This window comes from Candoia aspera, chromosome 2 (genome assembly GCF_035149785.1).
Source record: "Candoia aspera isolate rCanAsp1 chromosome 2, rCanAsp1.hap2, whole genome shotgun sequence".
In the NCBI taxonomy this organism is placed as follows: Eukaryota; Metazoa; Chordata; class Lepidosauria; order Squamata; family Boidae; genus Candoia; species Candoia aspera.
This window is the reverse complement of record NC_086154.1, coordinates 110,832,722-110,848,777: the sequence shown is the minus strand read 5'-3', so window position 1 is coordinate 110,848,777 and position 16,056 is coordinate 110,832,722. Positions and strand designations below refer to the sequence as shown.

Sequence of the window (16,056 nt, the reverse complement as noted above, 5' to 3'; positions counted from 1 at the left end):
TTTTACTGGATTGGATGCTCAGTAACAGAGGAACTGAAACTTAATATGAAGACCCACAACTAAAGAGATCTGCATTTTTTAGCTAGTAAAAGTTTTTTATTTAGCGCTTAACTTTGTTTTACTTGTCAGAATTCTGCAATAATCCTTTATTTCTGAGATTTAGAATCATGTCTTACTCTTCTAGGAAGATGATAATGATGAAGATTCTTCATCTGAAGTTTCTGATAGCGATGTTCTCCCAGATGTCTATGAACGATCAGAAACACGGCCTATTCTATCTGTTCGTAAGTATCTAGCCGATTTTACTTTCATCCTGACATTATATAACATCAGTCTTTCTCTATAGTTCTTTTTCAATGCCAAAGACAAGTGAAAAAAGATTATTTGACCTTTCTGTAAATGATACAAGCCCATCATGGAAGCAAACATTAGTAATACTTTGGGATCCAGTATTACTATCCAATCCAATAAAAGATTTTTAAGTGAAAAAATTAGTTTATTAAAGTAGAAAACTTGTTCTTCTTTTGCAGATTACCAAAATGCATGTTTAAAATTATTTTTGTTGATCCCAGGCCACATCACATTCAACAATAATGTCCTTGTAATATATTTTCTCCTTCTTTGCACTGTACTGTATCAAACGCTTTTTCTGTATCCAATGAAAACACCACAGCTGATATTATTATTTTAAAGTATCAGCTTACTACCATGTAGTAGTAGAACAGACTCATCATTTCATCACAGAGTAGGCCACCAGGCACGTACCTATGGTTGGTCAGATTTACTCTTAGATGTTCTTCACTTGCACCCCAGGCATCACTTCTGTTGCTTCATCTCTTGAAGGCCCCCAGAAAATCAAAGAGCTGCATGGGATCAGCTGACAGAGACAGGCTGCTCAGGGGTGATTTCATCAAGAGCCCTGGATGCTGCCTCCTCCCAGTAGTGAATTAGATTCTCGATGAACTTACCTACCTGATTGTCAGGGAAATCCCAAAGTGCCCACCAGAAACTAGTTGAATCCATAAGGTGCCTGAGGTGGACAATTTGAATGGGGCCAGGACCACAGAGGCACTGAGTGGTTGTCAATCACATCTGGACCAGGAAGTGATGTGACTATGACAAAGGTGAATGGTAATACCCTCCATATCCAGATCATTCAACAACTGTTGTGAAGTTAAGAAGAGGTCTAACTTAGGGCCATCTATTATGTTAGAGCCAAGATGACTTGTTATAAGCTAATGGTTGCTATGGTGGCCATGGATTCTGGGCGGTCCTTGAACCAGTCCCTCCCACATGAAGACTGAAGTCCCCCAACACCAACAGGCTGGGGGTCTCCACTACCAAGTCGGTTACCAGGTTAAGGAGTCCAAGGAAGGAATCAGAAGGACAGCAGGGTGGCTGGTACCACCAAAATGACCCCTAACTTGTCCCTATCTCTCACACAGGCACTCATGTTCTGCCACCTCAGGAACAGTGCTGCTTGAAATAGATAAGGTCTCACAGTAGATCAGCGTCATACCTCCTCACCAGCCCATGTCCTGAGGCAAGTGTAGGACTGGAAACTCAGCTGGACAAATCTCAGAGAGGACAACGTACCTAGCCTTACTCAGTCAGGTTTCAGTAATACATGCCAGATCTCCCTGCTTATCCATCACTAAATAATGAATGGATGTGGTCTTTTTGCAGAAGATTAGCATTAATCAGCAACAGTGTGAGGCCAGGTTCCCTGCTAATCTGACTACTAAATTCCCTAAAGGGGATAGACCAGTTGGAAGAGAAGATCACATCAAGATTGGAGATCTGTCTTCCCCTGGGTGGCCAGCTTGGTCCTCCCTGGTTTTAGTTTCTTTTTTAATTATTATTATTATTATTATTGATACTACTTCTGTAAGTGACCCAGATAAACGTACTCTAATTCTGATACATTTATTAGTGATGATACATGTATTAGTGATGATACATGTATCTGATACCTGTATTAGTGATACTGATGCTGTGCTGCATCAGTATCAATTGATTGGTCAGCTCATTATTTAAAATCAAGATATGAACATTCTACTCCATTTTATGGAGCTAGGTACAGTATCATATTTAGTTGGCTCCTGCTTCTTTCATATTCATTCTATCACTTTAAATTTCATGGGCTTATTAATAGCTCAGTTTGTGTGGCTGCAGTACCAAACTTCATTTCTGACATAAAATATCACATTTTTTGTAGAATAAGATCATCTTTCAAATTGTTGAGGAGCCAGTTTCTCTGGTCTGTCTGCTCCAACTTGGATTGAAGATTTTCCATCCACCTAAATTGCTTTTTAGTGTTGCTGCAGTAGTTGGTATCAATACACAAAGTGTTTTTTACCTTCAGACAAGACTATAGGAATCACTCATTTTCTTTAAATTTTGCTTTTCCCTATTATCCTCCATCGATCTTTAGTGTTTTTGATGGAAACTCATTAGTCTTAAAATCTGTTTTTATTTACTGTTACTCTTTCAGCATCTATTGGATTGTTTTTATCATCTAGAGCAGATGTTCCATTTGTTCTACTTAGTTTTGTTTTGGGCATGGGGTGCCGCTTGGTTTTCCTTTTTCCCTTTTTCTCTTGTCTTTTTTATGTGCCGTCATCAGATTCCAAATAAACAGGGATTTGCCAAAACTGGATCTATTCCTTGTATAATAGAAAGCCTCTGAGAACAGATGGGAGCTATTCATTTAAATCTTTTCAGGCTCTTATGTCAAACAAACTGGTTGTTGAATTACTTTTGCTTTCTATCAGTATTATAATCTTCAAAATTCTCCAGGTTATAATCTTCCAAACTCCCCATGACGACTCCTCTCCAACTAACATATTTGCTTGAAACATTTACAGAATAATTTTCAGCCTTGGTTCAAAACAGTTGAAGACAGCATCTGCAATGTGTTTCCTTCTTTCCCCCCTCAGAAGTTACTGAGTTTAACTGTTAGTAAACTTTAGTCTCCTTCTTCCCTTATGTCCTGCATTGATAGATTTGTTCATATCGAAAGGAGAAAAGATATGGCTGCCAAATAAACTTTACTGAATAACTTCTGCTTTTGAACTGTTTGTGAAAACAAGCCTGGAAAAATTACCTTTTTTGCATTCCATTCCAAAGATCCCACCTGCTGTGATAAATTCAAGATCTGGTTCTATACTGTGCATCTCAAAAATCTCACAACAGTAGGACTGATTTCCTTGTGCTGAATGGAAACTATAAGATAAGCAGTTTAAATTTTAAGCTAGTATTCTAGCAGTAGTGAAAAAAAATCTCATGTGTAAGTTTCTCCATAAGAATGTTTTGGACTGATCTTTCCCAGTATTATAAGAAATATTTAGAAATAGTGGATTATTTCTACAATATAGACCTCCAAATGGCTTATATTACCCTGAAATTCTTCATTTACTCTGCGGGTAAATCTGTGGCATGTTGTTTGTCAAAATTCTCAAACTGATTATTGTGTCATGTAAATCAATTGTGAAGGATTTCAACCCTGCCATTTTCTGAACTACAGGATCAAATCTTTGCCTGAGCTCCAAAAAATTCTGTTCCACTTCCTGCATTTAAGCTTTTATATGCATAAATCAAATCATCTAAATGTTGTAAATCATGGGGAAGAGCCTTTAAAACGGTGAACATAGCTTTTTTTCCTGTTACTTACTCTTTTGGGTCATCAGCCAAACCTTTCAGCTATTCTTCAGTCTAGCTGAGCAGCTGTTCTCCCTCAGAAAGGGAAGAAGCAGACTTCTTTTCCCTCTGTCTTCTTAGTTTGGGCCCATAATTAATGAATTACATTCTGCAGTAGTGCAACCAAAGCAGTAATTTAAAGGATGAAAGACAAGAGGAGATTGACCAATTTAACTATAAAGCAGTTTAAAAATGAGGATTTAGTCTTAACTTTGGAGAAGAACTAGTTTTTAAGTCACGTCGTCACCATACCAACCAGAAATTTAAAAATATACATCTATTGTAATGTTTCTTTTTATTACATGCATATGTCTTTGTTTATAAGCAATATAGGCGTTGGTACTTCATAAACAAGATAAAGGGAATGGTTTATAGTAGCTCGATCTTGCTATGACTTTTAAAAACGTTAAAAACTTCTAATTTGCAGAGAGACGAGGAGCACCTAATATTTTTGAAATCACAGAAAGGGTGGAAATGGGTCAGATGGCTTCCATGTTCTTCAATAAAGGTAACTATTTTTAAGCTATGAGAGCCTTGTTTTATGTTGGATTTTTTTTTCTTAAACCTATCTGATTCATTTCCTAAAACATACTTACTGTTTTTATTTGTGGAATATTTTCAGCTAAACACAAACTAGGAAACACATGCACGTTAACACTTAGAGAACGGAATATTACTAAATTATTTTTACTTTATTTTCTGTGAACATAATCTGCTTTGTAATGAGTGTAAGTTTTATTGATGATTGCCTGGCTGAGGATGTTTACGTTATCCATAGCTGTGGCTGCTATGGAAGATAGATCACTTCTTATGTTAAATGATTGTTCCCAAGCTCTGGGGCTGATAAAGCTGTGTGTGGAATCAAGGGCCTTTGGCCTCTTCTTCATTAAGCTGTGCATTCACAGCAAAGGTTGAAGAATCATTCCACTCAGTGTCATCCAAAGTGATCTGGTAAGGGTTGAGATGTGTTGCCTAACTTTACCTTCCCACTCTTTCAAGGATGGCTCTTTCTGACTTTGTACCATATCTAACCATCTAGTAAAAAGAAATAGAGAATTTAGAGAGGTAGTAGGCATCATAGGGGAGTGGGATAAAGGGGGTGAATGAGATGTGAACTTACATTCTGTTTATGCTGTTTGTATGCAGGAGTGCCTTTATTTCACCATATCTATATTTTTACTTTGAAGTAGGGTTATCCAGGTTTTATAATTGTATCCTTCACTGTGAGAACATACTGAATAACTATCTACCTTGGAAAAAATACTCTAGCATTGAATCAATCTCTTCCTTGGAAAAAAATAACATTTGGTTTCTATCATGGGTAGGACCCAAGTTTTTTGATAGGGTGGTTGGAGGGATGTTTACATGGTTGAGAAACCCAGGTCTGGAATAATATGGTAGCATTATTTTTCTATTTCTACGATGGATAATTTTACACAGTAGAGGGTGCTCAGATCACATATGTGAATGCAGGTCAAGCATAGTTAATATATTTTTTTAACAACTGCTGTCTTTGGTTGACAGTTCAAACTAAATTATTCTGCACTTTTTCTCTTATTATAATCAGGTTGTGATACTAGCTTTCTTCTTCAGAGGGAAAAGTTTTTTTAAAAACCCAATAATGAACTTTTAGCCAAAAAAAAAAAAGTGTTCCTTCAAAGTTAGGGATGGCCCTAAATTGTGTTGTATGATTTTCCTGTTGTTTTGATCTGTAGCAAGGTACCTTGGTGCATTGGAATGTTTTGGAAAGATCATAGAGGTTTCCAAATCCAGGCCTACATTACCAAGCAATGAATTTAGCTAGGAGAATAATAAAATCTCTTTCTGCTGTTCCTTCTTTTGGCTTCTGTCTATAGAAGTTTTACATTATGGATGTTAAGAAATACCTGTTGGCAAAATATTAAGTGTGCATACAGTATTTTGAGTGGTCTTTAAAGAGTGTTCAGTTAAAAATACTTTGTAGTCTAGCAGTTTCATGATTTTGAAGCAAAGATGTACGTACATGCAGAGAGAATCATGACATTTTTACATATTTAGTAGCCCTTGGCAGCATTGCTTTCTATTGTTGTTTATTCGTTTGGTCGCTTCCGACTCTTCGTGACTTCATGGACCAGCCCACGCCAGAGCTTCCGGTCGGTCGTTAACACTCCCAGCTCCCCCAGGGATGAGTCCGTCACCTCTAGAATATCATCCATCCATCTTGCCCTTGGTCGGCCCCTCTTCCTTTTGCCCTCCACTCTCCCTAGCATCAGCATCTTCTCCAGGGTGTCCTGTCTTCTCATTATGTGGCCAAAGTATTTCAGTTTTGCCTTTAATATCATTCCCTCAAATGAGCAGTCTGCCTTGATTTCCTGGAGGATAGACTGGTTTGATCTTCTGGCAGTCCAAGGCACTCTCAGAATTTTCCTCCAACACCACAGTTCCAAGGCATCGATCTTCCTTCTCTCAGCCTTCCTTATGGTCCAGCTCCCGCAGCCATATGTTACTACGGGGAACACCATTGCTTTAACTGTGCGGGCCTTTGTTGTCAGTGTGATGTCTCTGCTCTTCACTATTTTATCGAGATTTGTCATTGCTCTTCTCCCAAGGATTAAGCGTCTTCTGATTTCCTGACTGCAGTCAGAATCTGCAGTAATCTTCACACCTAGAAATACAAAGTCTTTCACTGCTTCTACATTTTCTCCCTCTATTTGCCAGTTATCAATCAAGCTGGTTGCCATAATCTTGGTTTTGTTGAGGTTTAGCTGCAAGCCAGCTTTTGCACTTTCTTCTTTCACCTTCATCATAAGGCTCCTCAGTTCCTCTTCGCTTTCAGCCATCAAAGTGGTATCATCTGCATATCTGAGATTGTTCTAGCAATTTTAACTCCAGCCTTGGATTCCTCAAGCCCAGCATGTCGCATGATGTGTTCTGTGTACAAGTTGAATAGGTAGGGTGAGAGTATACAGCCCTGCCGTACTCCTTTCCCAATCTTAAACCAGTCCGTTGTTCCGTGGTCTGTTCTTACTGTTGCTTTGTTGTTTATTCGTTTAGTCGCTTCCGACTCTTCGTGACTTCATGGACCAGCCCAGGCCAGAGCTTCCTGTCGGTCTCTTACTGTTGCTACTTGGTCGTTATACAGATTCTTCAGGAGGCATACAAGATGACTTGGTATCCCCATACCGCTAAGAACTTGCCACAATTTGTTATGGTCCACACAGTCAAAGGCTTTAGAATAGTCAAGAAAACAGAAATAGATGTTTTTCTGAAACTCCCTGGCTTTTTCCATTATCCAGCGGATATTGGCAATTTGGTCCCTCGTTCCTCTGCCTTTTCTAAACCCAGCTTGTGCATCTGGCAATTCTCGCTCCATGAATTGCTGAAGTCTACCTTGCAGGATCTTGAGCATTACCTTACTGGCATGTGAAATGAGTGCCACTGTTTGATAGTTTGAACATTCTTTAGTGTTTCCCTTTTTTGGTTTGGGGATATAAGTTGATTTTTTCCAGTCTGATGGCCATTCTTGTGTTTTCCAAATTTGCTGGCATATAGCATGCATTACCTTGACAGCATCATCTTGCAAGATTTTGAACAGTTCAGCTGGGATGCTGTTGTCTCCTGTTGCCTTGTTATTAGCAATGCTTCTTAAGGCCCATTCAACCTCACTCTTCAGGATGTCTGGCTCTAGCTCACCGACTACACCGTCAAAGCTATCCCCGATATTGTTATCCTTCCTATACAGGTCTTCCGTATATTCTTGCCAACTTTTCTTGATCTCTTCTTCTTCTGTTAGGTCCTTGCCATCTTTGTTTTTGATCATACCCATTTTGGCCTGGAATTTACCTCCGATGTTTCTAATTTTCTGGAAGCGGTCTCTTGTCCTTCCTATTCCATTGCCTTCTTCCACTTCCACGCATTGCTTGTTTAAAAATAATTCCTTATCTCTTCTGGCTAACCTCTGGAATTTTGCATTTAATTGGGCATATCTCCCCCTATCACTGTTGCCTTTTGCTTTCCTTCTTTCTTGGGCTACTTCTAGTGTCTCAGCAGACAGCTACTTTGCCTTCTTGATTTTCTCTTTCTTTGGGATGTATTTTGTTGCCGCCTCCTGAACAATGTTGCGAACTTCTGTCCAGAGTTCTTCCGGGACCCTATCTACTAAGTCCAGTCCCTTAAATCTATTCTTCACCTCCACTGCATATTCCTTAGGGATATTAGTGAGCTCATATCTAGCTGATCTGTGGGTCTTCCCTAATCTCTTTAGTCTGAGCCTAAATTGTGCAATAAGAAGTTCGTGATCTGAACTACAGTCAGCTCCAGGTCTTGTTTTTACTGACTGTATAGATGTCCACCACCTTTGGCTGCAAAGGATGTAGTCAATCTGATTTTGGTGTTGTCCATCTGGTGAAGTCCATGTATAAAGCCGTCTCTTAGGTTGTTGGAGGAGAGTGTTTGTTATGCAGAGTGAGTTGTCTTGGCAAAATTCTATCAGCCTATGTCCTGCTTCGTTTTGTTCTCCCAGGCCATGCTTACCTGTAATTCCAGGTGTCATTTGACTGCCCACCTTAGCATTCCAGTCTCCCGTGATGAAAATAACATCTCTTTTAGGCGTGTTGTCCAGTAGGTGCTGCAGATCCTCATAGAACTGCTCCACTTCAGCTTCTTCAGCATCTGTGGTTGGGGCGTATATTTGGATCACTGTGATGTTAGATGGCTTGCCCTGAATTTGAATTGAGATCATTCTGTCGTTTTTTGGATTGTATCCAAGCACTGCTTTAGCCACTTTACTATTAATTACGAAGGCTACTCCATTTCTTCTGTGGTCCTCTTGTCCACAGTAGTAGATCTGGTGGTCATTTGATGTGAAGTGGCCCATTCCAGTCCATTTCAGTTCACTGACACCCAAAATGTCTATCTTTAATCTTGACATCTCACCAATAACCACATCCAATTTGCCCTGGCTCATAGATCTTACATTCCAGGTTCCAATGGTGTGTTGATCCTTAGAACATCGGATTTGCCGTTCACCACCAGCACCGTCGGCCGCTAGCCGTCCTTTCGGCTTTGAGCTAGCTGCGTCATCACGTCTGAGGCTAGTTGAACTCATCCTCTGTTCCTCCCCAGTTGCACTTTGACCATCTTCCGACCTGGGGGTCTCATCTTCCGATGGTATACCGACATATCTCTGGTTGTACTGATCCATTTAGTTTTCACGGCAAGAATACTGGGGTGGGTTGCCATTACCTTCCCCAGGGATTGCATTTAGTCTGACCTCTCTGTCATGACCTTCCCGTCTTGGGTGGCCCTTCACGGTTTAGCTCATGGCATCATTGAGGTGCTCAAGCTCCAGCACCATGACAAGGTAATGATCCTTTACTGAAGATTGCTTTCTATAGGAATGGGGTAATCTTGTAAGATGTCTCTAGTTCAAATGTATCTGAATAGCAAGGTAATACTAAAGAGATATAGATTTCACTGATTACCTAAAGGGCAAGACTCTTTCACTCTATCTTTTAAAAAAACATTAAGGTTTGAATTACCATCTCTTGCTAAATGTTCTATTTTTCTCATTCAGCTAGACTAGAGTTGACTGCTTCTGTTGCTGATTCATAACTTCTGTGCCAATTGGATCCAATTGCATCTTTTTATAAATAGACATACTGCTGAAAAATCAAATTCCTGCTTCTTATGCAGGCCACTGTGCATCCCTTTTCCAGTTCTATTCTAAAGGATAAGCCAGAGAGCTTCAGAGGAGAGGAGTGCACAACTCCCATGGTGTGAGTGCACATCTGCTTACATAATAGTGGGTTTAGCTGTGCATCTCAAGTTTCTACTTCATCTAGTCACTTGGATTTCAGGGGTATATCATATGCATGGTTTTGTAATTGTCATCCCTGTAGTTCTTTTAACAGGGATTTCCCTGCTTTCCTTAGAGGTTATTGGATGTCAAAAATTCCCAGCTGCTGTTTATTGTTTCTAATTTGCTTTTTCCTTGTCTCACTTAGCATTTGCCAGGCTTTCTGCAACTGAGCATATTTAAAATTTTCTGCATACATTTTCAGTAAATGAAATCAGCGCTACATCAATTACTTGCTTTTAAGAGCTAACTTCTGACCTTGCTTTCTATGTGATGTAGTTTTAGAACAGCTTAAAACAAATTTAAGCAGTCACACTGAGTATGTCTAATATAATGCCGAATTAAAACCTGGCAAGATTTGCTACCACAGTAAAAAGATTTATATAGTGCAGACAAAGAATAGGATTTTCAGAATATCATGTTCTATTATAATTGCTGTTATACACAGACTGGTTATTGGTTTCTTAAAAAGAAAGTCTTTGTGTTTGCTTCATACCCTGAACATTTCCTTTGGCAAACTTACTAGAATCAGTGCTTGTCAAATGGTTATCTTACCATTTAAGCTATGGCTATATCTTCTACCTAGGAGGCAATGGCAAACCACTTCTGAAAAACCTGGCCAAGAAAACTGCAGGGACTTGTCCAGGCAGTCTCCAAGAAGCAGACATGATTGAACAGATTAAAAAAATAAATCTTCCACATATGGCTTGGGGTTGTACTCTGTAGGGAATCAACATGTAGTCTTAAGGAGAAAGAAAAGTCTTCTGACTATTTCTGTGAAAGGAGTCTAATTCTGAAAGATAGCTTGGTCTGCTGTAACAGGGATTCTGGAGTAATTTATTGTAGTAATGGATTCTAGGCATATATGTCATGTAGCATTCTTGGAGAAATTCATTGATCTTCCTGTTTTGTAGCCAGTAATGAAAGTATCAATCAGTGAAGGTCCATGACTGTTTATAAAACAGAACTGGCACAGTGTCTACCTTATTTGAAGAAAGCAGAAGATGGCAATACCCCAAATCATAACTTCATTGTAAAAATTAATGGGAGACACTACCTTTTCTGAAGAATTAACAAAGGAGAGCCAAAGTATTCTTCAGGGGAACTACAAGACTGGCTAAAGGGCAGTGGTTTGAAATGAATAAAGGAAGAACTTTAAAACAGAAATATGTTCTTAGACATTACCTAAAGTCATGAGAAGCAGGAGTTAAGGCACAGCCATTTTTGTAGCCCAAGAAATGAGTCATGTGAACACCTTTGTTTTGCTTTCTATTTAAGTATCTAGATTATAGTCTAGTGACCTAAAATGCCTAGCAGAAGCATTATTTAAATATGTATTCAGGTCTGGAATCAAATGATTTAAGTATTGAGCAATATATCAGTTGGTTTGATTTTAACAATGAGCAATAGCAGTCCTTTCATAATCCTCCCATCATATATGTTACCCTTCTAAAGGATATCATCTATATATTGATTTCTTTTGTAGAAATCATGCTTTTGAGTAGTGATTAGTTTTTAAAAATAATTTTTAATGCATGCTTGCTGAGTTTTTTTGGCCAATAGATTTCAAGGTGAAGATAAAGAGAACATCTTTACAAACCTCATTTTATCAAATGAGAAGGGCTCTTCTTTGGTTAATGATAATGAATAAGAAATGTCATCTGAAAAACGGACTCTTTGAAGAATGGCAGTCTAATTTTGCTGTATTTCTCTGATTAAATTACAGCTGTTCCTAATTCAGTTTTTTTCCTGAGAATCCCAATATTAGCTTTTAAAATAGCTACTATCTTGTTCTTACATTTACTGAGATATATTCAAAATACTGTACCTCTCCAGAGGATTATCACCTTGACATGGTAGAAAGGCTCAGTAACTTCAAATAACCTTGAAAATGAGGGTAGACACATGAGTTCCTGAGGGGTCTCCCTTGCCAGTAAGGTTGAAGGGGGAGGGTGAAGCTATGGGCTCCTTAGGCTCTGTAATTGGCAAGGGCAGGTATGGCTTTTTAGGTGTAAAGTAAGCAAAACCACCTTTGAGAAGGAATTGTAAGTCAAGGAATTATGTAGTGGATCATGGAATGTAAGAAGCATCAACAACAGAAAACTTGAAATGGTCGAAGCTGAAGGGTATTAAATCTGACATTTTAGGAATAAGCAAATTTAGGTGGACCTGGATACTCCACTCTCAATCAAGTGATTACATGATAGACCATGCAATTATATGAAATAATGGAGTGGCAATAATATGTTTAAAGAGATGTAATTAAGTATATGGTTGGCTGTAACTTAGTAAATGTCACAATCATATCTAGTAGAATTAGTGATTCGTCATTGAATATCAATAGTATATAAATTTATATATTTTAAAATGGCAGGATTCAGTGACAGCTAGAATCCTATATAAGTTTAAACCATCTTAGATATACAGATGATACCACTTAGCTGAAAGTAAAGATGACTTAATGAGCTCATGAGGCAAGTGAAACATCGGGTTTATTGTTAACTATTAGAAAAAGAAAGATAATGTGAACCAGCATGCCTGAACTTACTGTTGGCAGTGAAGAAATGAAGGTGGTAAATAGTTTCGTTTTCTTGGATGCAAAAATAAAGACATACAGAAAACTGGAGAAACGAAAAGGAGATTAAGTCTAAGAAAGAAGGCAATGGCAAACTAAGACAAGATCATGAAGGATAAGAACGTTTCAATGAAAGTAAAAATAAGAATAGTTAAAATGATGGTCTTCCCAGTGGTATTGTATATCTCTGAATGTTGGACATTGAAAAAGAGAGAGAGAAAAAATATGTCTTTGAGTTAAGGATTTGGAGATGATTAAGATTAACATAGGTCAGTAAATTAGTTCTGGAGCAAATAAAGACTGGTTGTTCCCTTGAGGTGATGATTGACAAGTAAAAACACACATATTTCAGGCATGTGCTATGAGCAGATACAGTCATGGGAAAAAGTAAGTACAGCCCATTGAAACTGTTGACTTTTTCAGCATATTTTAACATACAGATACTTAATCTTCAACATTATTGATAGATAAAGGGGATATAATTAAACAAATATATCCACTGTATAATTTAAATAACAGAATTTCACATGTGGAAAAAGTAAGCACACTACTCCATTTATCATCACCTCAAATACCTAAAATTAGAATCAAGTACATCAGATCAGGTGCAAATGATTAGAACATCATTAGAGAGGATCTGGGAGGAACCTGTCTTATTGAAACTTCAGATATTTAGTTTGATTTGCTCTTTGTTGGTGGTGTGTGGTATCACCATGCCTAGATCGAAAGAGCTCTCTGAGACCTTCAGAAAGAAGGTTATAGGTGCCTGTAAGTCTGGGAAGGGGGTTTAAAAAGTTTGCCAGACATCAATCATTCCAATGTGCTGAAGATGATTTACAAGTGGAAAAGATTTCAGCGACTGCCAACTTGCCCAGGCCAGGCAATCCCAGCAAGTTCAGCCCAAGAACAGAACACAAGATGCTGAAAGAAATGTAACCCCCCCCCCGAATTTTACCATGTGACTGATAGGTAGCTCTCACCACTACTGATGTCAAAGTACATGAGGCTACCATTAGAAAGAAGATCTATGTGGGAGGTGTGCCAGGAGGAAACCATTGCTATCCAGACATCAGGGCAAGACTCAAGTTTGCTCACGAACACCTAGGCAAAGACCAGACGTCTGGAGCAATGTGCTGTGGACATGTGAGGTAAAGATAGAGTTATTTGGCCACCATATCAGAAGACATGTTTGGCAAAAAACTAAAGACAACATTTCACCAGAAGAACCTGATTCTAAATGTAAAGCATGGTGGTAGCAATGTTATGGTTTGGGGCTGCTTTGCTGCATCAGGGCCTGGGCAGCTGTCCATAATAGAATCCACTGTGAATATTTTATAGTACTGGAAGATTCTTGAGGATAATGTAAGACCATCTATCAAAAGATTGAAACTTAAATGAAAGTGGACCTTGCAGTGACAATGACCCTAACCATTCTAGTAAATCCACCAAAGAATAGCTAAAAAAAAATGGAGGGTTCTGGAATGGCCAAGTGAACCCTGGATCTAAATCCCATCAGGATTCTGTGGGGTGATTTGAATGAAGTTGTGCATGCAAGAAACGCTCCAGCATCGGACAGCTGAAAAGATCTGCATGGAGGTGTGGAAAAAAAAAATATTCCTAGTCAATGTCAGAAACTGGTAGACAGTTAATGCCTACTTGAAGTTCTTTCTGCCAAAGGGGGAAATACCAAGTATTAGAGGTAAAGGTGTACTTACTTTTTCTACAGAAGAAAATAGCATATCTGTTAATTTTTTGTTGAATAAAGGATTGCAAAGTCAATTTTTCAAAGTTTTTTGTCAGTTACATCACCTAGATATGTATGTATGTATGTATGTATGTATAGTTTGAATGAAAATAATATATTGATATGTCCACATTTGTTAAAAATGAAGAAACTTTCATAGGGTGTGCTTGTTCACATGACTGTAAAAGAGTAGGAAAAAACAATTATGTTTGGGGTAGATGAGAAAAATAAAAGCAAGGGAAGAAAGCAAGTAAAGTGGAAGGACAGGGCCAAGAGGATCACTGGGATGTCCTTTGAAGAGCTACAGGTTATTACTAGGGGCAGGTTAAAATGGTAAGATGGTGAATCTTTGTTCCCATAATCACCAAGGTCCAGGCTCAACTTGATAGTACCTAACTGTTCTAGATAGGTGAAAGTGCTGTCTTGAACTGGCTAGATGGGATGGTCATAGCTTGACTCTAAACTTGAACACTAATCCAAACTCATTTTCTTGTCAGAGTTTCATGAGACTAATTTCTCTTTCTCCTAATTAAGTCTGTTTTTCTCTATTGGGACTATATATTCAATTTAGCATTTACAAGAAGTGCTGAGCAAAAATCCATTATAGTTTAATAAATAATATAACATGAGTAATGACTTTAATGTTCAAGTTTTATTTGGATTTAGATTAATTTGAATTTGATTTTTTCTTTGAATAAGATTTTAATAAGCATTTACAGCTGCAGTCATTTGTATATTTAGTTGGGGAAAAAGCTGCAATGGATCTTAAAAAATGAATGAATATTTTAATCTGCTATTTACTATTTTAAAAATAATAATAAGGCCCAAGCTGGAATAAATTTTCTTAGGATTGCCATATTGCTCTTGTCTCATTTTAATATTATGAATAGCTAAAGGTGGGGACATACTCATTAATTATTGCTGCAGAGAAATAGCTCTGCTTTTATTCTACTGATAGGCATAGTCATTGATATTAACCTAGTATTAACTAATACCTAGTATTTTGTTATTTTTTACTGCTTTTTTATATTTTCCTCTTAAGTTACACTAAGAGTTTTAATAAAGTTTTAAGAACCAAAATATTTTTAGGATAAGAGGAGAAAGATGAGTATTTTGTAGATATAAACAAGAATTTTTCTGGTTTCCAGCTATTACCGCACTATAAGCTTATTCAGATTATTCAGCTTATTCACTATGAAATGTCATTGCTTAGAGCCATTTCTGTCCATAGAATGGCATAGAAATACTAGCAATAAATGAATTGACGACTTTTCCTGTTGAAGTTCTATGATGAATGGAGGTTTTATAAATGGGCTGGCTATTCCATTGCACTGTCCTCTTAATTGCAATATACAGTTAGCAATATAACAAGTGACAATTTTGTTATTCTATTATGTATAATAATAATATTATATTTCCCTATGCTTAGAGTGCTATTGACACTGGTATGCACTATGCTTTTTGCATATTATGTGATGCATTAATTCATGATGGTACACATTTTAGTGGACTTTGACATTGTACTTGCCTGGAAAGTAGAAAGTGAATTTCATGTAGTGTTCCTACCAGAACTTGCAGATGAGATGCAACAGACCCTTTGCACCTAACACCAATTGGTTTCAGCTGGAAGTTGAAGTCCAGGTCTGATCCCTGGGTAGTCATAAGGAACCCTCAAATGACTGTTTAGAGAGGAACAGGAGGTAAGGCAAAAGATAAACCAGCCTGGCAAGAGACCTGAGCTGGCATAAATATATTGGTACCTACTGGAGTTTATAGACTTATTTAAAAAATACATATAATTGACCATTGTTCATGTTTCAGTATGTCATGCATAGGGGAAACTAGAAAGTTTGTCACCTAGTGGTAGGCCAGACGCTTAAGACAAAGCAGTCAAAAGGACTGCCTGTCCAAGCTTTGCATCAGGTCAGGCTTCAACTTCTTTGTGGTACTGATTCCTAAAAAAATTGGTTAGGATCCTTTTTCAGGAAATGAGACAAATTATGGTGGGGAAAATATAGGCTAAACAGTTACAGAATTAATACTCCTGAACAATGGCATAGGTGAATAGTGTCCATTTCCATTTACCTTTTGAGCGAAGTGTTGTGAAGAAATATAAGACTTTTTCCTTGACCTTATCTGGAAGACACATAGTTGCTGAGTACACCGTTGTTTCTGGGTTTGTTTGGGTTTTTTTAATGTAAA

At 37.9% G+C, this 16,056-nt stretch overlaps 1 protein-coding gene across 2 annotated transcripts in view; it reads left to right on the top strand.

Annotated features, from left to right (window-relative positions):
* The window catches only part of TMEM104 (transmembrane protein 104), a 77,884-nt gene that overhangs the window by 14,210 nt on the left and 47,618 nt on the right, over window positions 1-16,056 (top strand). For both annotated transcript variants that reach the window (XM_063293193.1, XM_063293192.1), the window contains exons 5-6: window positions 185-284; window positions 4,127-4,207. In XM_063293193.1, the coding sequence (XP_063149263.1) occupies window positions 185-284; window positions 4,127-4,207 (181 nt within the window). The remainder of the gene's footprint in view (window positions 1-184; window positions 285-4,126; window positions 4,208-16,056) is intronic.